The 22,500-nt window shown below is 43.0% G+C and overlaps 1 protein-coding gene across 1 annotated transcript in view; it reads left to right on the forward strand.

Annotated features, from left to right (window-relative positions):
• The window catches only part of LOC139753252 (thrombospondin type-1 domain-containing protein 4-like), a 685,046-nt gene that overhangs the window by 417,848 nt on the left and 244,698 nt on the right, over positions 1–22,500 (forward strand). Inside the window, exon 6 of the mRNA XM_071669508.1 lies at positions 17,889–17,988. Coding sequence (XP_071525609.1) covers positions 17,889–17,988 — 100 coding nt within the window. The remainder of the gene's footprint in view (positions 1–17,888; positions 17,989–22,500) is intronic.

Here is a 22,500-nt window from a genome sequence, read left to right on the forward strand (position 1 = left end):
GTTTTCCGGCGCCACTACGGTAACGCGGGAAACGGTGATCAAGTATGATAATAGGGAAACTGAAAAAGGACTCACGCGGGAAGTGCTCACCCTCTTCGAAGGCTCAGATTGGGGTGTCTGAATGTGTATTGATGTGACCAAGATGAGAAGAAAAGAGAGATAGGTAGTATGTTTGAGGAAAGTAACTTGTATGTTCTGGCTCTGAGTGAAACAAAGCTCAAGGATAAAGTGGAAGAGTGGTTTAGGGAAGTCTTGGAAGTAAAGTCAGTGGTTGGTGAGAGGACAAGAAGTAAGGAAGGGGTAGCACTACTGAAGCTGCTGTGGGAGTATATGATAAAGTGTAACAAAGTAAAGTTTTCATCGATATGGGTAAAACTGTAAGTGGATGAAGAGAGATGGGTGATTATTGGTGCCTTTGCACCTGGTCATGAGAAGAAAGATCGTGAGAGGCAAATGTTTTGGGAACAGCTGATTGAGTGTCTCGGAAACTTTGATGTACGACACCGGGTTTTAGGGATGGGTGATTAAAATGCAAAGTTGAGTAATGTGGCAGTTAAGGGTATAACTGGTGTGTTCACTGTTGTGAATGGAAATAGTGATGAGCTTGTGGGTTTGTTACCTAAAAAAAAACTGGTGATTGGAAATACCTGATTTAAAAAGAGATATACATAAGTATACGTATGTGAGAAGGAGAGATGGATTACTTATTAATTGACAGGTGTGTAAAAGAGAGACTTTTGGATGTTAATGTGCTGAGAGGTGCAGCTGGAGGGATGTCTGATCACTATCTTGTGGAGGCGAGTGTGAAAATTTGTAGGGGTTTTCAGAGAAGAAGAGAGAATGTTGGTGAGAAGAGAGTGGTGAGAGTAAGTGAGTTTGGAAAGGAGTCTTTTGTGAGGAAGTACCAGGAGAGATTGAGTGTAGAATGGCAAAAGGTGAGAGCAAATGATGTTAGGGGAGTCAGTGAGGAATGGGATGTATTTAGGGAAGCGGTGATGGTTTGCGCAAAAGATGCATGTGGCATGAAAAAGGTGGGAGGTGGGCAGATTAGAAAGGGTAGTGAGTAGTGGGATGAAGAAGGAAAATTTCTAGTGAAAGAAGAGAAGAGAGTGATGTTTGGACGATACTTGCAAGGAAGTAGTGGAAATGATTGGGAGATATATAAGAGAAAGCGATAGGAAGTCAAGAAAGAGTAAGGTGCAGGGTTTGAAAGAGAGCAAATGAGAGTTGGGATGAGAAAGCATCATTAAACTTTAGGGGCAAATTTTAAGACAAGAGAGTGAATGGGGACATTGATGAATGGGGCAAGGGGGCAAGGAATAACAGGTAGTGATGAAGTGAAAAGGTGACGGAGTAAGTATTTCGAAGGTTTGTTGAATGTGTTTGATGATTGAGTGGCAGATATAGGTGTTTTACTGGGGTGGTGTGCGAAGTGAGAGGATCAGGGAGAATGGTTCGATTAAGGGAAGAGGTAGTGAAAGCTTTGCGACAGATTAAATTCGGCAAGGCGGCGGGTTTGGGTGGTATTGCAGTGGATTGTTTTTCAAAGAAGGGGGTGACAGTGTTGTTAATTTGTTGGTAAGGATATATTCATTATGTGTATGGACTATAATGAAGTGCCTGAGGATTGGCGGAATGCATACATAGTGCCACTGTACAAAGGCAAAGGGGATAAAGGTGAGTGTTCAAACTACAGAGGCATAAGTTTGTTGAGATTTCTGGGAAATTATATGGGAGGGTATTGATTGAGAGGGTGAAGGCATGTGCAGAGCACCAGATTGAGGATGAGCAGAGTGATTTCAGAAGTGTTAAAGGATGTGTGGATCAGGTGTTTGCTTTGAAGAATGTATGTGAGAAATACTTAGAAAAACAGATGGACTTGTATATAGTATATGATAGGGTTGATAACGATGCTTTGTGGAAGGTCTTAAGAGTATATGGTGAGGGAGGTAAGTTGCTAAAAGCAGTGAAATGTTTTTACCAAATATGTAAGGCATGTGTACGAGTAGGAAGAGAGGAGAGTGATTGCTTCCCAGTGAATACCGTTCTGCGGCAGCGGTGTGTGATGCCCCCATGGTTGTTTAATTTGTTTATGGATGGGGTGGTAAGGGAGGTAAATGCAAGAGTTTTGGAGAGAGGGGCGAGTATGCAATCTGTTGGGGATGAGAGGGCCTGGGAAGTGAGTCAGTTGTTGTTCGCCGATGATACAGCTCTAGTGGCTGATTCTAATGAGAAATTGCAGAAGACGGTGAATGAGTTTGGAAAGATATGTGAAAGGAGAGGGTTGAGAGTGAATGTGAATAAGAACATGGTTCTTTGGTTCAGAAGGATTGAAGGATAAATTACTTGGGATGTAAGTTTGAATGGAGAAAAAGTTGGAGGAAGTGAAGTGTTTAAGATATCTATGAGTGGACTTAGCAGCGCATGGAATCACGGAAGCGGAAGTGAGTCATCGGGTAAGGAAGATTGCGAAGGTTTTGGGAGAGATGAAGAATGTGTGGAAGGAGAGATCGTTACTACGGAGAGCGAAATGGGTATGTTTGAAGGAATAGTAGTTCCATGAATGTTACATCGTTTCGCAGCATGGGCTATTGATAGGGTTGTACGGAGGAAGGTGGATGTGTTTAAAATGAGATGTTTGAGGACAATATGTGGTGTGAGGTGGTTTGATCGAGTGAATAACAAAAGGGTAAGAGAGATGTGTGGAAATGAAAAGATTGCAGTTGAGAGAGCAGAAAAGAGTGTGCTGAAATGGTTTGGACATATAGAGAGAATGAGTGAGGAAAGTTTGACGAAGAGGATATATGTGTCAGACGCGGAGAGCAAGGAGAAGCGGGAGACCAAGTTGGAGGTGGAAGGACTGAGTGAAAAAGATTTTGAGCGATCGGAGCCTGAACATACTGGAGGGTGAGAGGCGCCCAAGGAATAGAGTGAATTGGAACGATGTGGAATACCGGGGTTGGCGTGCTGTCATTGGACTGAACCAAGGCATGTGAAGCGTCTGGGGTAAACCATGGAAAGGTCTGTGGGGCCTGAATATGGAAACGGAGCTGTTGTTTCGGTGCACTACACATGACAGGTAGAGACTGAGTGTGAACGAATGTGACTTTTGTTGTCTGTTTTTCCTGGCGCTACCTCACTGAATAGGGGCGTAGCTATGCTATTTCCTGTGGCATAGAGTAGCGTCAGGAATGGATGAAGGTAAGCAAGTATGAATATGTACATATGTATATATGCATGTCTGTGTATTTGTATGTATATGTATGTGTATTTTTTTTTTTTTTTTTTTATACTTTGTCGCTGTCTCCCGCGTTTGCGAGGTAGCGCAAGGAAACAGACGAAAGAAAGGGCCCAACCCCGCCCCATACACATGTATATACATACGTCCACACACGCAAATATACATACCTACACAGCTTTCCATGGTTTACCCCAGACGCTTCACATGTCTTGCTTCAATCCACTGACAGCACGTCAACCCCGGTATACCACATCGCTCCAATTCACTCTATTCCTTGCCCTCCTTTCACCCTCCTGCATGTTCAGGCCCCGATCAAACAAAATCTTTTTCACTCCATCTTTCCACCTCCAATTTGGTCTCCCTCTTCTCCTTGTTCCCTCCACCTCCGACACATATATCCTCTTGGTCAATCTTTCCTCACTCATCCTCTCCATGTGCCCAAACCACTTCAAAACACCCTCTTCTGCTCTCTCAACCACGCTCTTTTTATTTCCACACATCTCTATTACCCTTACGTTACTCACTCGATCAAACCACCTCACACCACACATTGTCCTCAAACATCTCATTTCCAGCACATCCATCCTCCTGCGCACAACTCTATCCATAGCCCACGCCTCGCAACCATACAACATTGTTGGAACCACTATTCCTTCAAACATACCCATTTTTGCTTTCCGAGATAATGTTCTCGACTTCCACACATTTTTCAAGGCCCCCAGGATTTTCGCCCCCTCCCCCACCCTATGATCCACTTCCGCTTCCATGGTTCCATCCGCTGCCAGATCAACTCCCAGATATCTAAAACACTTCACTTCCTCCAGTTTTTCTCCATTCAAACTCACCTCCCAATTGACTTGACCCTCAACCCTACTGTACCTAATAACCTTGGTCTTATTCACATTTACTCTTAACTTTCTTCTTCCACACACTTTTCCAAAGTCAGTCACCAGCTTCTGCAGTTTCTCACATGAATCAGCCACCAGCGCTGTATCATCAGCGAACAACAACTGACTCACTTCCCAAGCTCTCTCATCCCCAACAGACTTCATACTTGCCCCTCTTTCCAAAACTCTTGCATTTACCTCCCTAACAACCCCATCCATAAACAAATTAAACAACCATGGAGACATCACACACCCCTGCCGCAAACCTACATTCACTGAGAACCAATCACTTTCCTCTCTTCCTACACGTACACATGCCTTACATCCTCGATAAAAACTTTTCACTGCTTCTAACAACTTTCCTCCCGCACCATATATTCTTAATACCTTCCACAGAGCATCTCTATCAACTCTATCATATGCCTTCTCCAGATCCATAAATGCTACATACAAATCCATTTGCTTTTCTAAGTATTTCTCACATACATTCTTCAAAGCAAACACCTGATCCACACATCCTCTACCACTTCTGAAACCACACTGCTCTTCCCCAATCTGATGCTCTGTACATGCCTTCACCCTCTCAATCAATACCCTCCCATATAATTTAACAGGAATACTCAACAAACTTATACCTCTGTAATTTGAGCACTCACTCTTATCCCCTTTGCCTTTGTACAATGGCACTATGCACGCATTCCGCCAATCCTCAGGCACCTCACCATGAGTCATACATACATTAAATAACCTTACCAACCAGTCAACAATACAGTCACCCCCTTTTTTAATAAATTCCACTGCAATACCATCCAAACCTGCTGCCTTGCCGGCTTTCATCTTCCGCAAAGCTTTCACTACCTCTTCTCTGTTTACCAAATCATTTTCCCTAACCCTCTCACTTTGCACACCACCTCGACCAAAACACCCTATATCTGCCACTCTATCATCAAACACATTCAACAAACCTTCAAAATACTCACTCCATCTCCTTCTCACATCACCACTACTTGTTATCACCTCCCCATTTGCGCCCTTCACTGAAGTTCCCATTTGCTCCCTTGTCTTACGCACTTTATTTACCTCCTTCCAGAACATCTTTTTATTCTCCCTAAAATTTAATGATACTCTCTCACCCCAACTCTCATTTGCCCTTTTTTTCACCTCTTGCACCTTTCTCTTGACCTCCTGTCTCTTTCTTTTATACATCTCCCACTCAATTGCATTTTTTCCCTGCAAAAATCGTCCAAATGCCTCTCTCTTCTCTTTCACTAATACTCTTACTTCTTCATCCCACCACTCACTACCCTTTCTAATCAACCCACCTCCCACTCTGCTCATGCCACAAGCATCTTTTGCGCAATCCATCACTGATTCCCTAAATACATCCCATTCCTCCCCCACTCCCCTTACTTCCATTGTTCTCACCTTTTTCCATTCTTTACTCAGTCTCTCCTTGTACTTCCTCACACAGGTCTCCTTCTCAAGCTCACTTACTCTCACCACCCTCTTCACCCCAACATTCACTCTTCTTTTCTGAAAACCCATACAAATCTTCACCTTAGCCTCCACAAGATAATGATCAGACATACCTCCAGTTGCACCTCTCAGCACATTAACATCCAAAAGTCTCTCTTTCGCGCGCCTGTCAATTAACACGTAATCCAATAACGCTCTCTGGCCATCTCTCCTACTTACATAAGTATACTTATGTATATCTCGCTTTTTAAACCAGGTATTCCCAATCATCAGTCCTTTTTCAGCACATAAATCTACAAGCTCTTCACCATTTCCATTTACAACACTGAACACCCCATGTATACCAATTATTCCCTCAACTGCCACATTACTCACCTTTGCATTCAAATCACCCATCACTATGACCCGGTCTCGTGCATCAAAACCACTAACACACTCATTCAGCTGCTCCCAAAACACTTGCCTCTCTTGATCTTTCTTCTCATGCCCAGGTGCATATGCACCAATAATCACCCACCTCTCTCCATCAACTTTCAGTTTTACCCATATTAATCGAGAATTTACTTTCTTACACTCTATCACATACTCCCACAACTCCTGTTTCAGGAGTATTGCTACTCCTTCCCTTGCTCTTGTCCTCTCACTAGCCCCTGACTTTACTCCCCAGACATTCCCAAACCACTCTTCCCCTTTACCCTTGAGCTTCGTTTCACTCAGAGCCAAAACATCCAGGTTCCTTTCCTCAAACATACTACCTATCTCTCCTTTTTTTCACATCTTGGTTACATCCACACACATTTAGGCACCCCACTCTGAGCCTTCGAGGAGGATGAGCACTCCCCGCGTGACTCCTTCTTCTGTTTCTCATTTTAGAAAGTTAATACAAGGAGTGTATGTGTATATATATATATATATATATATATATATATATATATATATATATATATATATATATATATATCTTTCTTTTCTTTTAAACTATTCGCCATTTCCCGCGTTAGCGAGGTAGCATTAAGAACAGAGGACTGGGCCTTTGAGGGAATACCCTCACCTGGCCCAATTCTCTGTTCCTTCTTTTGGAAAATTAAAAAAAAAAAAAAACGAGAGGGGAGGATTTCCAGCCCCCCGCTCCCTCCCCTTTTAGTCGCCTTCTACGACACGCAGGGAATACGTGGAAAGTATTCTTAATCCCCTATCCCCAGGGATAATATATATATATATATATATATATGTATATATATGCTCATATGTATATGTATGTATATGAGCGTGTATGGGCGTTTATGTATATGTATGTGTATGTGCGTATATGGGCGTTTATGTATATGTATGTGTATATGAGTGAACGGGTCATTCTTCGTCTATTTCCTGGCGTTACCTCGCTGACGCTTGAAACAGCGATTAAGTATAAGAATGATAATGATAACAATAATATATCTACTTATTCTATATTATACTCATCCGCCGTCTCCTGTGTTAGCTGGGTAGGGCAAGGGAACAGACGAGGAATGGCCCAATCCACCCACATACACATGAATATATATAAACGCCCACACGCACATATACATGCATATACATTTCAACGTATACTAACATATACATACGCAGGCATATAAATATATACACATGTACATATCCATATTTCCTGCCTTCATCCATTGTCGTCGCCACCCCGCAACACACGAAATGTGTTGAATTATGAACTGTGATTGCTCTATGTTTGTTATAGCGTTCTACACACGTGTTTATGTATGTTTGCTTTTATGCATATATGTAAGTAGGTATGTATCTACGTATGAATGTAATTATGTGATTGTGTATCTGATGTTGCTTGCATGTTTGTATGGACAGAAGTGACTTTGCATGGGTAACTTTAGGATATGATTGTATGACTTCTTCTGTCTTCGTTGTCTGTGCTCCTTTGTCTATCTGTGTATTCTTTTCCTTGCAGCCAACCTGTCGTCTTCATAGAAATATCGAGCTGACCACATTTGCTTTATGTTATGTAAATTACATCACATTAATCTCAAGTCTGTCGCCCATAATGGAATCCTGAAAGACGTCTTGCCAGAACCATCGTTTTATTGAAAGGTTGTATGTCCAACTTTGGGTGTGATGCCGTGCGAGTATCTCCATGTAGTAGAGGATATTCAAGACCACCAGCTCACGTCGCTGTGTTGTCAAAAGTTGTAGTCACTGGAACCCGTTGTCCTAATCGTATATCATTTTTCTTTTTTATGTTAGCTAAGACGGCAAGGGCAACTGAGGCCTTAATGAAGGCCATCCAATTAACGGTATAGACTTTTCCAAAAGAAGGAACAGAGAAGGGGGCCAAGTGAGGATTTTTATTCGTAAGCTTAGTCCTCTGTTCTCAACGCTACCTCGCAAACATATATATACCCTAGCCTGAGCCAGGTAACCATTTTATCGACCAACCCCTTGGGGTGGATGAACAGCTGGGTTAACTGTGGACCAACTGAGCCTTAGAGGAAAAATACAATTCTCATATAGCCCCTCTTCTGTTCCTGCCTTTGGAAAATGATACGGGGGAGGGGGGGATCAGCTCCTCACTCCTGCCCTTATTGGTCGCCTTCTAGGACACGCAGGAGATACGTGGGCAGTGTTCTTTCTCCCTCGTCCCCCGGGATGAAAGTACATATAAGACGAATATATACCAGTCTGGTACTCCACAGGGACAGACATACAGGGTTAGGACCTGTTGGCTCCGTTCTTCTCTTACGTGTTATGTAGCACTCTTACAGCAGCAGCAGCAGCAGCAGCGGCCTGAGTCACGCAGCCGCTGTCAAGGTCTGAGATTATACCTCGTCTGAGGAGGTTTATTAAGCTTTAACCGATACGCCAGCTTTAAGTCTTTGTGTGTCTCAAGTGTTTTTGTGCTTTGACTGGAATTATCTCAGCCTTAGCTAACTTGATCCATCGAGCACTGAGGAGAACTGAAAATGTCGCATCACATGTTTGGGGAATGCGGTACGTAAAGTGGGCACACGTGCAGTGGTACAGTTTCATCCCGGCTGCAGCGTCAGCCGCTATACTGCCTCCTGTCACGGCTGCCGGAACTTAAATGGTTGACTTGAATGGCCCATTGATACGGCAGGACCACCATTATTACCACCCTTGATATGGCAATACTGGGAGGACTCGAACGCCGGGCTTGGCTACACTAGGCGGGTCAGGGCGTGGCAACACTGTGTCAAGCAGGTGTGAAATCCTCGAACGTGAGTTGACATAGTAGCGCCTCCCCCTCACCCCCACCTCCTCCCCTGCCCGACAACTTTTAGCTTGTTCCACTCTAGCTTACCACACCACAACCTGCATCACCCTAACGTGCCCCACCCTAGCCTGCTCCACTCCACCCAACTCATCATAGCCTGCTTCAACCTAGCCTGCTCCACCCCAGCCTACTCCACCCAAGCCTGCTCCACCACAACCTCCTCCACTCTAGCCTGCAGCACCATAACGTGCTCCACACCAGCCCAATCCACCCCAGAATGCTCCATCCCGGCCCGCTTCACCACAACCTGCTCCATTTCAGCCTTCTCCATCTCAGCCGCCTCCTCTACAACCTACTTCTTTCTAGTTTCCTTCATTCTCTCCTGTTCCACCCTAGCCAGCTCCATCACAACCTATCTCACCCACCTTGCTCCACCCCAGTCTGCTCTTCCTGGCTTGCTATACCACAACCTGCTCCACTTTAGCCTGCTCCATCCCTGCCTGTTATACCTTAGTCTCCTTCATCCTAGTCTCCTCCTGCTTCACCCAAGCCTGCTTCATCATAACCTGCCCCACTCCAGCCTACTCCACTCTAGTCTGCTCCCACCTAGTCTGCTCTACTCCTTCCCACTCCAAACTTCACTCCAACCTGCTTCATCACAGTTTGCTCTAACCCGGCCTTTTCCACCACAACATACACTACCACGACTGCTCCATCTTAACCTGTTTCAGTCCAGCCTGCTTCACCGCAGCCTGTTTCATCCCACTCTCTTCCACCCTATCCCGTTTAGCCCACTTCTGCTCCACCCGGACCTGGTCCATTCTGTTCCTACTCCACCCCTGCCCCACCCTGCTCCATCCGAGCCTGCTTCACGCAATTTTTGGAAGAGAGAAAAAAGAGGAGTGACCTGATCACAACATCTAAGTTTTTAAGAAAGATCGACGACGCGTACAGTGAACAGTTCATCGATAGACAGATAGGTAGAAGAAACAGGTGACATGAAATTAAGATATTTGTTAAAGATGACGTAAGGAAGTACTTTGTAGTATAAGAAAGGTTAGTGAATGAAACAGAATGACTGAAGACATGATTAATGCAGACGGCGCACATAGATTTAAGAAGTTATATGACAGTAAAAAACACTCAAGAGATGGGGCGCCACAAGTGTAGAACTCCTTCTCCGTACAGTACAAATAGATAATTAGGGATAGGTAATCAAGGCCTACCCCACCTATTCCTGCTCCATCCCAGCCTGCTCAACTTCAGCCTGCCCCACCCTAGCCCTTACCATCCCAGTTTGCTCCACCCCAGCCTACTTCATCACATCTTGCATCACCCCAGCCTGCTCCATCCAATCCTGCTTGAACATCTCAGCTTCATCCATTGTGGCCTACCATATCCTAACCTGCTTCACTACAGTCTACTCAACCATAGCCTTCTCAAGTCCACTCTGCTCCACTCCAGCCTGCTTCACCGTAGTCTGCTCTAGGAGGGCTCCTTCAACCCCCAGCCTGCTCCACCACAGCCTTTGTCATCCCTAGCATGTTTCACCACAGCTTGCTTTAGCTTAGCATCCTTCACTGTAGAAGGCTCCACCCTTGCATCCTTCACCCTCCCCTGTTCTACCTTGTTCTACTTCGCGCAAACCTGCTTCATCACAGCCTGTCCCACCCCAACCTGCTCCACGCCAGCCTGCTCAACTCTAGCTTACTCCAGCCCAGCCTGCTCCATTCTAGCCTGCTCAACCCCAGCCTACTTCATCAAAGCCTGTACCATCCTAAGCTGCTCCAACCCAAGCTGTTTTACCCAATGCTGTTCCACCAGCTTTTTTCATTACAACCTGCACCGCTTCAGGTTGTTCTACGCCACCCCACACTACTTCAACCCAGCCTACTTTACTACATATTTCTTCAATGCAACCAGTTCCACTCCAGCCTGCTCCACCTCAGCCTGCTTCACCCCATCCTGCTCCGTCACAGACTGCTCCACCCCAGTCTGCTCCACCACAGTCACCTGGACCACAGCTTGATCTATCCCTAGCCTGGTCCACTAAGACCTGCCCCACTCCATCACGCTCCACAATAGTCTGCTCCAGCAAAGCTCCTTCAACCGACAGCCTGCTCCACCAACGCTTCTTCCACCCCAGCCTGCTCTACCACAACGTTTCATCACCAGTCTGCTCCACCACATCCTGTTCCATCCCCAGCCTGCTCCGTCACAGTCTGGTCCACCCCAACCTGCTTCACCACAGCATTCTCTACCTCAGTTTGTTCCCCAGGAGCTTGTTTCACCCAAGCCTGCTCCAGCACTATCTTACCCCATCTTGTTCCACCACAAGCTGCTTCAACACAATTTTTCCCACTACAGCCTGCTCCACCGCATCGTGCTCCGCCCCAGCCTGCTCCACCGCATCGTGCTCCGCCCCAGCCTGCTCCATCCTAAACTGCTCCACTTCAGCCTGTTTCTCCACCACCTGTTTCACTTAAGCTTGCTCCACCTCAGCCTACTCCTGCTCCAACCCAGCTTGCTCTACAAGAAGTCTACTTCCCTCCATCCTACTCCAATCTAACTTGCTTTACCCTAGTTTGCTCGACCATAACCTACTCCATTCTAGCCTGCTTGATCACGAACTACTCTATGAAAACCTGCTCCATCTTAGCTTGCTTCACCTTTGCTTGCTTCACCCCCAACTTGCCCATTCTACCCGACCGTCCTATATCCCTGTCTGACTCCTTCACTTCGGTCAGTTTCTTGCCCCTCTGCTTCACCCTGCTCTACCAGACCTGCTCCACAGCCTGCTCCAACATAGTTTGCTCTAGCAAGCACTCTTCCACCCAAAACTGCTCCACCATAGCTTCCTCCGTCCCTAATGTCTCTCAACACATGCCGTTCCATCCACAATCTGCTCCATCAAAACGTGTTTCATATCCAGGCTACTTCACCACAACCTCAACCTCCTCTACCGCAGCCTACTCCGCCACAGGAGACATAGAGCAGTGGTACCAATACCACTGTGTGTTGTGACCTCAGGTTGTGTGTCTAAGCCATTTTTGTATCACGCCAACGAAAAGAATTATCAGATAATCTCTCTCTCTCTCTCTCTCTCTCTCTCTCTCTCTCTCTCTCTCTCTCTCTCTCTCTCTCTCTCTCTCTCTCTCTCTCTCTCTCTCTCTCTCTCTCTCTCACACACACATACACTGTTCCTGCTTCTCTCAGACCTCATTGATTCAAAGTCTCATTATGCCTACTTCGTTCGGACCTTTAGTGCTAAGTGTCTTAACATGACGGCGTCATTTGAATCTTCTTAATTTCGTTGTCTCATTACGCTTGCTTTGTTCAGACCTTTACGATTTAGGTGTCTCATTATGACTTCTATTTTCGAATCTTCACAGCTTCTATTTCTTAGCATGCCCGCTTCTTTCAAACCTTTACTGATTCAACGTCGTACATGCCTGCCTCGATGGAACTTAGACTGCTTTTATGTTTCGTAATATTTTTATCTTTCGAACCTTCACTGATTCAGTGTCTTGGTATGTCTGCTTCACTCGAACCTTCATTAATTCAATGTCTCATCGTGAATGCTTCGTTCAAGCCTTAATTGCTATAATTTTTCATTATGCCCGTCTTGTTCGAAGCCTCAGTAATTCAGTGATTCAATATGCCTGCCTCATTCGGACCTTCACAGATTCAGTGGGTCATTGCGCCTGCTCTGTATGAACGTTCACTTATTCAGTATGTCAGTATGCCTATTCGGTGTACAATTTGTCAAAATATTTCCACTCTGGCAACCTTGTATCATTTTTTCATCAATGGATTATTGAAAGAAAAACGATAAAAAGAAGTGACTGTTAGCAACTTAAGAATGAAGTCTTCTGAAGTCTCGTTCTTCCCCTGCTAAGATTTAGAATCTCTTACCCTCTAGCATCTTTCCTAACAGTCACAATCCACCCTTTAGAATTTTAAAGACAGGTTGCCCACACCCTTCTCAACTTTTAGGTTACTCTCTTTCTCCTCTTTTCTTCTTATTTCTCCATCTCTTTAGCACTATATAATATCAAACATTTACGTAAAAGTAAAGTATTAGTTAGGCTTTATAGATTCAGATTATTATATCAATTGTATCTTTTAATGTAATTGCTGAATTATATTATCATTTAAAGGACAATTCACCAATCAGGTATACCTCTGAGACATACCGCCAAGTGATGCCATTAACCATACCTCCTAGTGATACATCCACGTGAAATCAGAAAGCAACAATACCAGACGACCTCCCCAAGTAATACTACCAGACGGTTCCTCCAAGTGATACCACCAGGTGATGCCTGCAAGTAATACTACCAGGCCACCATACCTTCAAGCAATACCACCCACCATTCAATACCTTCAAATGATAACACCCGGTGATACCTCCAAGTAATACCACCAGGCTATACTTCCAAGTGATACCACCAGGTGGTACCTCCAAGTAATACCACCAGTGATACCTTCAAGTAATACCACCAAGACGTACCTCCAAGCGATGTCACCAGGCAATACCTCCAAGTAATACAACCGGGCAATACCTCCAAGTGATACCATCTAGCAATATGATGTAAACTCTCATGTAAATAGATAAGTTCTTATCTTGCATTACACACCCTCAGCTCCAACTATGGCACGATCCTTGGGTATGACGGTACGGCTCTAGGGTAAAACAGACTGGCCTATGACCTATGACCTTACAAGGCCACCATATCCAAATATTGTACTGCTGTGCTCGGGGAGAAGAGTGTGTAAAGGGAATTTTGTGAGTCTACACTGGTATCCAGTTCTCCATATTAGAGTATTGACTAGGTTAAGATCTAGAAGCCAGCCAATGATTATTTCAAGGCAAGATTTGAAACCAGCCACTTACTATTTCATTAAAGGATTTGGAAGCGGGCCAATCATTATTTCACAGCAAAATTTGGATATCAGCCAATGATTATTTCAAGGCAAGATTTCGTGCTTAGCACACCTGTGAAAACTATCACTCTGGGTAAGACTGTAAACCATTTAGGAAAAATGACTAAATGACTCTCAGTATGATTTTCGACGAAATCGTTCATGTCTGACAAATCTCTTTGATTCCTGTGATGACTGTTGAAAGGAAAACAACTGATGTCATCTATCTACAGTTTCAAAAAGCATTTGAGAAAGTTTCAGATCAAAGGCTTTTAGCTATAGTTAAGTACATGGTATAGCTGGGGTTGTATTTTGGCGGTAGAAACTGTTTTTACTGGCCGTAAAGAGGGTTGTTATTACTTGCTGGTCAAGCTTGAGAATGGTTAAACGTAACTAGTGGAGTACCACAAGGGTCAGTCTTGAGACCAGCTTTCTGCCACATCTATGTTAAAGATTTTGATAAAAGTCTGTATTATAAGACATCGAAATTCGCAGACGATCCTATGTTGGGAAATGAATTCACAATGGAAAATGAACGACTTCAACGGACGTAGATAAACTGATGGACTGAGCTTCTAGGTGGTAAATGAATTGTTTTATCGATAAGTGCGAAGTTTGCTTATGTGCAGTAAAGATGAAAAGACAAGCTACAATATGAAAGCTGTCGCACTACAAAAGATAAATGAGGAAAAGACTTAGATGTAAGAATCTTAGGTGATCTAAAGCCAAGGCTACACAGTGTACAGAAGTTGAAAAGGCGAACAAAGTTCTTGGATTTGTAGGTTAGGTTATCGAATTTATGTCCAGGGAAATTATCCGTACTCTTTATGAGTCACTCGTGCGTTCCCATCTTGAAAATTGAATTCAATTTTGTTCACCCTATTTAAGAAAAGACAGACAGAATGGAGAGAGTATAGAGATGAGCTACCAAGATGATTTCTGGACTGAGAGACTATTCCTGTGAGAGCCAACGAAACAACTTAAATCTATTTAGTTTAGGGAGGAGAGAATTAAGGGTTGATCTGACACAGGTATTCAGAATTTTTAATGTCTTTTGATTATCAAAGTCTTTCAGTGATAATCAGAAGACATATTTAGGGATAGATTCGTCTGGTTTCACTTGTAGTAATGGTTACAAACTTGTGGGCAAACTTTTACCTCGAATGAGGCGAAATACTTTTTCTTCAACAGAAAATGAATGTTTTACCAATCAAAGTGGATGAAAGTATAACAGCTACGTTTAAGAATAGACTTGATGAATATTTCACTTTAAATCCACGACTGACATTGACTATATTGTTACTTACATACTGAATGTGCGTTGTACAGCGGGGAAAAAATGCATTTTGGTTAAAGTTTGATAAGTGTGTGTAAGGTTATAGTAATGAGATACAGGTCTGTGAGCTACGGTTTTCTAAGAAGCAAGACGTTTTTGATCGGGGGGGGGGGGGGGAGTATTTGAATCCAGTAGAATGACAGCATTAAACAGTCCCAGAAGAAATGAACCTCCTGAACTTATACGTCATCGAGGGGAAATTCCGCAGGTGTACGGGTCCAGGACCCTGACATAAGAAAGGGGAGCCACTGAGAAGGTAGGGTGCAGTGGGTCCTGGATTCTTACCTTATGAATGGTTCTGGAATACTGCCTCTCATTCCAGTTATAAAGCCATAAACAGACCTCAATGACTGGAAGATGACATTTTGCTGATCTTGGGGAAGCCAGAACAAGACTGACCTAAGGATGAAAGACTTATGGTTCAGCACCTCAGGCTTACTTGTTCTTTTAGCAACACTGCCCCTGACAGCTAAGTGGATGCTAATTAACCGAGAGATTTGATTGACTGGAAGTTAATATAAGACGATGGAAGGGCGAGAATAGACGAAGTTAAAGCTTCCTTACATCTGCACCACCACTCTCCGGAAAGAGGGTCAAATGGTAATGACTGGATAGATTCGTGAGATTATACTCTCTGGCTGACAGTTTCTTAAGGATATTTTCCTCGAGTTGCTGAGTTGTTAAGGAGAGGAGAGAGAGAGAGAGAGAGAGAGAGAGAGAGGAGAGAGAGAGAGAGAGAGAGAGAGAGAGAGGAGAGAGAGAGAGAGAGAGAGAGAGAGAGAGAAGAGAGAGTAGAGAGAGAGAGAGAGAGAGAGAGATGAGAGAGAGAGAGAGAGATGAGAGAGAGAGAGAGAGAGAGAGAGAGAGAGAGAGAGAGAGAGAGAGAGAGAGAGAGAGAGAGAGAGAGAAGAGAGAGAGAGAGAGAGAGAGAGAGAGAGAGAGAGAGAGAGAGAGAGAGAGAGAGAGAGATGAGAGAGAGAGAGAGAGAGAGAGAGAGAGAGAGAGAGAGAGAGAGAGAGAGAGAGAGAGAGAGAGAGAGAGAGAGAAGAGAGAGAGAGAGAGAGAGAGAGAAGAGAGAGAGAGAGAGAGAGAGAGAGAGAGAGAGAGAGAGAGAGAGAGAGAGAGAGAGAGAGAGAGAGAGAGAGAGAGAGAGAGAGAGAGAGAGAGAGAGAGAGAGAGAGAGAGAGAGAGAGAGAGAGAGAGAGAGAGAGAGAGAGAGAGAGAGAGAGAGAGAGAGAGAGAGAGAGAGAGAGAGAGAGAGAGAGAGAGAGAGAGAGAGAGAGAGAGAGAGAGAGAGAGAGAGAGAGAGAGAGAGAGAGAGAGAGAGAGAGAGAGAGAGAGAGAGAGAGAGAGAGAGAGAGAGAGAGAGAGAGAGAGAGAGAGAGAGAGAGAGAGAGAGAGAGAGAGAGAGAGAGAGAGAGAGAGAGAGAGAGAGAGAGAGAGAGAGAGAGAGAGAGAGAGAGAGAGAGAGAGAGAGAGAGAGAGAGAGAGAGAGAGAGAGAGAGAGAGAGAGAGAGAGAGAGAGAGAGAGAGAGAGAGAGAGAGAGAGAGAGAGAGAGAGAGAGAGAGAGAGAGAGAGAGTAGCTTGAACCCAATCTAAATGTTAGAGTTGATGATCCTTGGTTCCCTTTATTATCATCTGTACATAAGGTCATTCTTTTGCCATTGTACATAGGCATCTTGATACATGCTTACTTTGTTGACACCGGTATATATGCTCATTTTGTTGCCATCTATACATATTAGGTAGCTTGAAATATGCTGTCTGTTGCCATCTTTACATAGCAGGCACCTATGCCACATGTATATAAGCCCATAAAGTTCCCTCTATACCCATAATCACATTGATGCCATCTTTCTTTTTGCTTAAATTGTTGCCATCTGTATACGTTCTCACAATGTTGCCATATGTACAATATTGCCATATGTACATATGTTCATATTTATGTCAATTGTACGTTACTGAGCCGTTTTTAATAGTAATTTATTTTTTCCATGATCATCATGGTAATTATGAGACCATGTAGGATTGTCAGACTACCATACTAAGTTTGTGGTTTCCAAACTACATTTTTGGAGTCCGAGAAATGTTTGGTTAAATTAAGGGAGATACTGTGTTAATAGCTAGCTGAGATGTTGAATTATGATTGTAGAGAGATTAGCTGACTTACGTACACATGTGTGACAGAAATATTTAATCTGATCCGTTGTTACAGTGTAGATTACATGATGCAGACTCACTTCTACTCTATTTCATGATGGTGACTCTCTGTTACAATGTAGGCTGCATGAAGCTGACTCACTCTCACAGCAGGATTCATGATTCTGACTGACTCTCATAATGTAGGCTACATAATGCTGACTCACTGTAAGATGTAGGTAAGTTTATTCTGAATCATTCTTGCAATGTTGGCTACATAATGCTGACGCACTCTTACAGTGTAGGTTAAATGATGCTGTTACAGAGTAGGTCATTTGATCCTAATTCACTGTAACACACTAGGTTGCATGATGTTGACTCACTGTTACACACTAGGTTGCATGATGTTGACTCACTCTAACTGAAGGTTTCTTAATCTTGCGTCTCTCTTACAGTATGGGCAACATGATTCCCATTTGATTATTTTACCAGGTGTTTACTTTATTTTCAAGTAAACTCTTCTATATGTACGTCTCATATCTATACTCTATATTCAATGCATCCATCTGTATGTGTTTGTGTCCCGTAGACAGGGTCGTATCTATATTCTATAGTTGTCTGACTTTGGCTATGTTATTGTGTTTCCACAGACATGGCCGTATTAGGAGTAGACGAAGAACCGCCGACAACGCCAAAGTGGAGAATCGTTGCGTCGGCCTCTACAAGCGGTTCCAGCTGTGCAACACCAAGGTAACAGAGGGAAGTGATGTGGTGCTGGAGGGGAGGTGAACTGTGTTGTGTGGGATGATATGACGTGTGGAGCTGGAAGTTGGATTGCGTTGTGTGAGCTGATGGGGCATGTGGGCGATGGGAAGATGGAGTGTGTTGTGCTAAATGGCGGGACGTGTGAGACTGTAGGGATCTAGCATACAAAAACGTGGGAATATGATGAGGAGTGAAATGATGGATGAAGACGTTAAATGGTGAAAGCCAGTGACGAGCTGTTCACCTGGTTGGTCTGGTTCGAGAGAGAAGAGGTGAAGGAAATGTGAGTGGTGTGTGTGTGGTGGCCTCGCTGGAGAGTACATGGGACGGATATAGCAAAAAGACCGGGATAGCGCATATAGCTCATATTCCCAGCCCACTTACGAAGGAAAATTTATGAGCACGTGTTGCTAAGTGTTATGTGCGAGATGGAGAGACTGTGTTTATGTGGGCTGAATGCTAACAGCCTACGTGTAGGTGAGGGAGTAAGAAAGGGCAGCCTCCTGGGGCATTAGGTTGAAACTTGGCAACCACTGAATTGCTGGGTCATTGCCGCCATCACTAACCCTCCCGATACCCAGGCGGGTTGTACTAGTAATATACCTCCTTCGTCGGTGACTGTCTAGTGCCTACCAATACGAAAAAAGAAAGAGGCGGAGGTGGTGCAGAGCACCACCACTAGGCCTGTTAGCCACACGTCACCCATTTCCCTTATCACACTCATCACTAACGAATATCATCCTTACTTGATTTTGCTCTTCAATTAATGGTCATCCGTCGCCTCAACCTCATTCAACACATCCCTGAAGCATACGTCTTCCCCACACCCCAGAACACTGCACATCACATCCCGCCATTCTCTTGTGAGAAGGGTTGATGTAATGGGGATGGAGAATGGGATGGGTCATGTGGGATGAGTGATGCTAATGTGGATAGATGTCAGCCTGACTTTAGCAGAACTGGGATGCTAGTGGTGTAATTGGATAGCTGTTGGACCTACTTGAGGTTATGTATACGACACGCGTTCTGGACTGAGGGCCTGCAGAAGTGTGGAAAGAGAGTGTGCAAGGTGCAAAATACCGTGGTCCGTGACTGAAGGGGACCGGGCTCAAGCTGACTATTGGTAATGTGAGGCTGAAGGTGTTTGACCGGTGTAGACCGAACTGCTCACGGATATGAGACGAAGAGTTTTCGATTACTTGTAATCGAATGGTCATTTCCCTATCAGGGGCGATTAGAGCTTAGCCTTTAGTGTTCCCAGCTATCACAGAAAACGTCTCGGATCGAATCCTTGCTGTTGGAGGGCATTATGTGAAATATATATATATATATATATATATATATATATATATATATATATATATATATATATATATATATATATAGCGTGGGAGGTGGGTTGATTAGAATGGGTAGTGAGTGGTGGGATGAAGAAATAAGATTATAAGTGAAAGAGGAGAGAGAGGCATTTGGACGATTTTTACAGGGAAAAAATGCAAATGAGTGGAAGATGTATAAAAGGAAAGAGGCAGAAGGTCAAGAGAAAGGTGCAAGAGGTGAAAAAGAGGGCAAATGAGAGTTGGGGTGAGAGAGTATCATTAAATTTTAGGGAGAATAAAAAGATGTTCTGGAAGGAGGTAAATAAAGTGCGTAAGACAAGGGAGCAAATGGGAACTTCAGTGAAGGGCGCAAATGGGGAGGTGATAACAAGTAGTGGTGATGTGAGAAGGAGATGGAGTGAGTATTTTGAAGGTTTGTTGAGTGTGCTTGATGATAGAGTGGCAGATATAGGGTGTTTTGGTCGAGGTGGTGTGCAAAGTGAGAGGGTGAGGGAAAATGATTTGGTAAACAGAGAAGAGGTAGTAAAAGCTTTGCGGAAGATGAAAGCCGGCAAGGCAGCAGGTTTAGATGGTATTGCATTAGAATTTATTAAAAAAGGGGGTGACTGTATCGTTGACTGGTTGATAAGGTTATTTAATGTATGTATGATTCATGGTGAGGTGCCTGAGGATTGGCAGAATGTTGGCATAGTGCCATTGTACAAAGGCGAAGGGGATAAGAGTGAGTGCTCAAATTACAGAGGTATAAGTTTGTTGAGTATTCCTGGTAAATTATATGGGAGGGTATTGATTGAGAGGGTGAAAGCATGTACAGAGCATCAGATTGGGGAAGAGCAGTGTGGTTTCAGAAGTAGTAGAGGATGTGTGGATCAGGTGTTTGCTTTTAAGAATGTATGTGAGAAATACTTATAAAAGCAAATGGATTTGTATGTAGCATTTATGGATCTGGAGAAGGCTTATGATAGAGTTGATAGAGATGCTCTGTGGAAGGTACTAAGAATATATGGTGTGGGAGGCAAGTTGTTAGAAGCAGTGAAACGTTTTTATCGAGGATGTAAGGCATGTGTAGGTGTAGGAAGAGAGGAAAGTGATTGGTTCTCAGTGAACGTAAGTTTGCGGTAGGGGTGTATGATGTCTCCTTGGTTGTTTAATTTGTTTATGGATGGGGTAGTTAGGGAGGTGAATGCAAGAGTTTTGGAAAGAGGGGCAAGTATGCAGTGTGTTGTGGACGAGAGAGCGTGGGAAGTGAGTCAGTTGTTGTTCGCTGAAGATACATCGCTGGTGGCTGATTCATGTGAGAAACTGCAGAAGCTGGTGACTGAGTTTGGTAAAGTGTGTGAAAGAAGAAAGTTAAGAGTAAATGTGAATAAGAGCAAGGTTATTAGTACAGTAGGGTTTAGGGTCAAGTCAATTAGGAGGTAAGTTTGAATGGAGAAAAAATGGAGGAAGTAAAGTGTTTTAGATATCTGGGAGTGGATTTGGCAGCGGATGGAACCATGGAAGCGGAAGTGAATCATAGGGTAGGGTAGGGTGCGAAAATTCTGGGAGCCTTGAAGAATGTTTGGAAGTCGAAAATATTAACTCGGAAAGCAAAAATAGGTATGTTTGAAGGAATAGTGGTTCCAACAATGTTGTATAGTTGCGAGGGGTGGGCTATGGATAGGGTTGTGCGCAGTAGGGTGCATGTGCTGGAAATGAGAAGTTTGAGGACAATGTGTGGTGTGAGGTGGTATGATCGAGTAAGTAATGAAAGGGTAAGCGAGATATGTGGAAAGAAAAAGAGTGTGGTTGAGAGAGCAGAAGAGGGTGTTTTGAAATGGTTTGGTCACATGGAGAGAATGATTGAGGAAAGATTGACCTAGAGGATATATGTGTCAGAGGTGAGGGAACGAGGAGAAGTGGGAGACCAAATAGGAGGTGGAAAGATGGAGTGAAAAAGATTTTGAGTGATCGGGGCCTGAACATGCAGAAAGGTGAAAGGCGTGCAAGGAACAGAGTGAATTGCAACGATGTGGTATACCGGGGTCGACGTGCTGTCAATGGATTGAATCAGGGCATGTGAAGCGTCTGGGGTAAACCATGGAAAGTTTCTGTGGGGCCTGGATGTGGAAAGGGAGCTGTGGTTCCGGTGCATTATTACATGACAGCTCGAGACTGAGTGTGAACGAATGGGGCCTTTGTTGCCTTTTCTAGCACTACTTCGCACACATGAGGGGGGAGGGGATTGTTATTCCATGTGTGGCGAGGTGGCGATGGGAATAGATAAAGGCAGATAGCATGAATTATGTACATGTGTATATATGTATCTATCTGTGTGTGTGTATATATATATATATATATATATATATATATATATATATATATATATATATATATATATATATATATATATATATATATATATATATATATATATATATATATATATATATATATACATATATATATATATATATATATATATATATATACATATATATATATATATATATATATATATATATATATATATATATATATATATATATATATATACATATATATATATATATATATATATATATATATATATATATATATATATATATATATATATATATATATATATATATATATATATATATATATATATATATGTATATATATATATATATATATATATGTATATATATATATATATATATATGTATATATATATATATATATATATATATATATATATGTATATATATATATATATATATATATATATATATATATATATATATATATATATATATATATATATATATATATATATATATATATATATATATATATATATATATATATATATATATATATATATATATATATATATATATATATATATATATATATATATATATGTTCTCGAGATAATGTTCTCGACTTCCACACATTCTTCAAGACTTCCAGAATTTTCGCCCCCTACCCCACCCTATGATCCACTTCCGCTTCCATGGTTCCATCCGCTGCCAGATCCACTCCCAGATATCTAAAACACTTCACTTCCTCCAGTTTTTCTCCATTCAAACTCACCTCCCAATTCACTTGTCCCTCAACCCTACTGTACCTAATAACTTTGCTCTTATTCAAATTTACTCTTAAGTTTCTTCTTTCACACACTTTACCAAAC

This window comes from Panulirus ornatus, chromosome 2, assembly GCF_036320965.1.
Source record: "Panulirus ornatus isolate Po-2019 chromosome 2, ASM3632096v1, whole genome shotgun sequence".
Classification (NCBI taxonomy): Eukaryota; Metazoa; Arthropoda; class Malacostraca; order Decapoda; family Palinuridae; genus Panulirus; species Panulirus ornatus.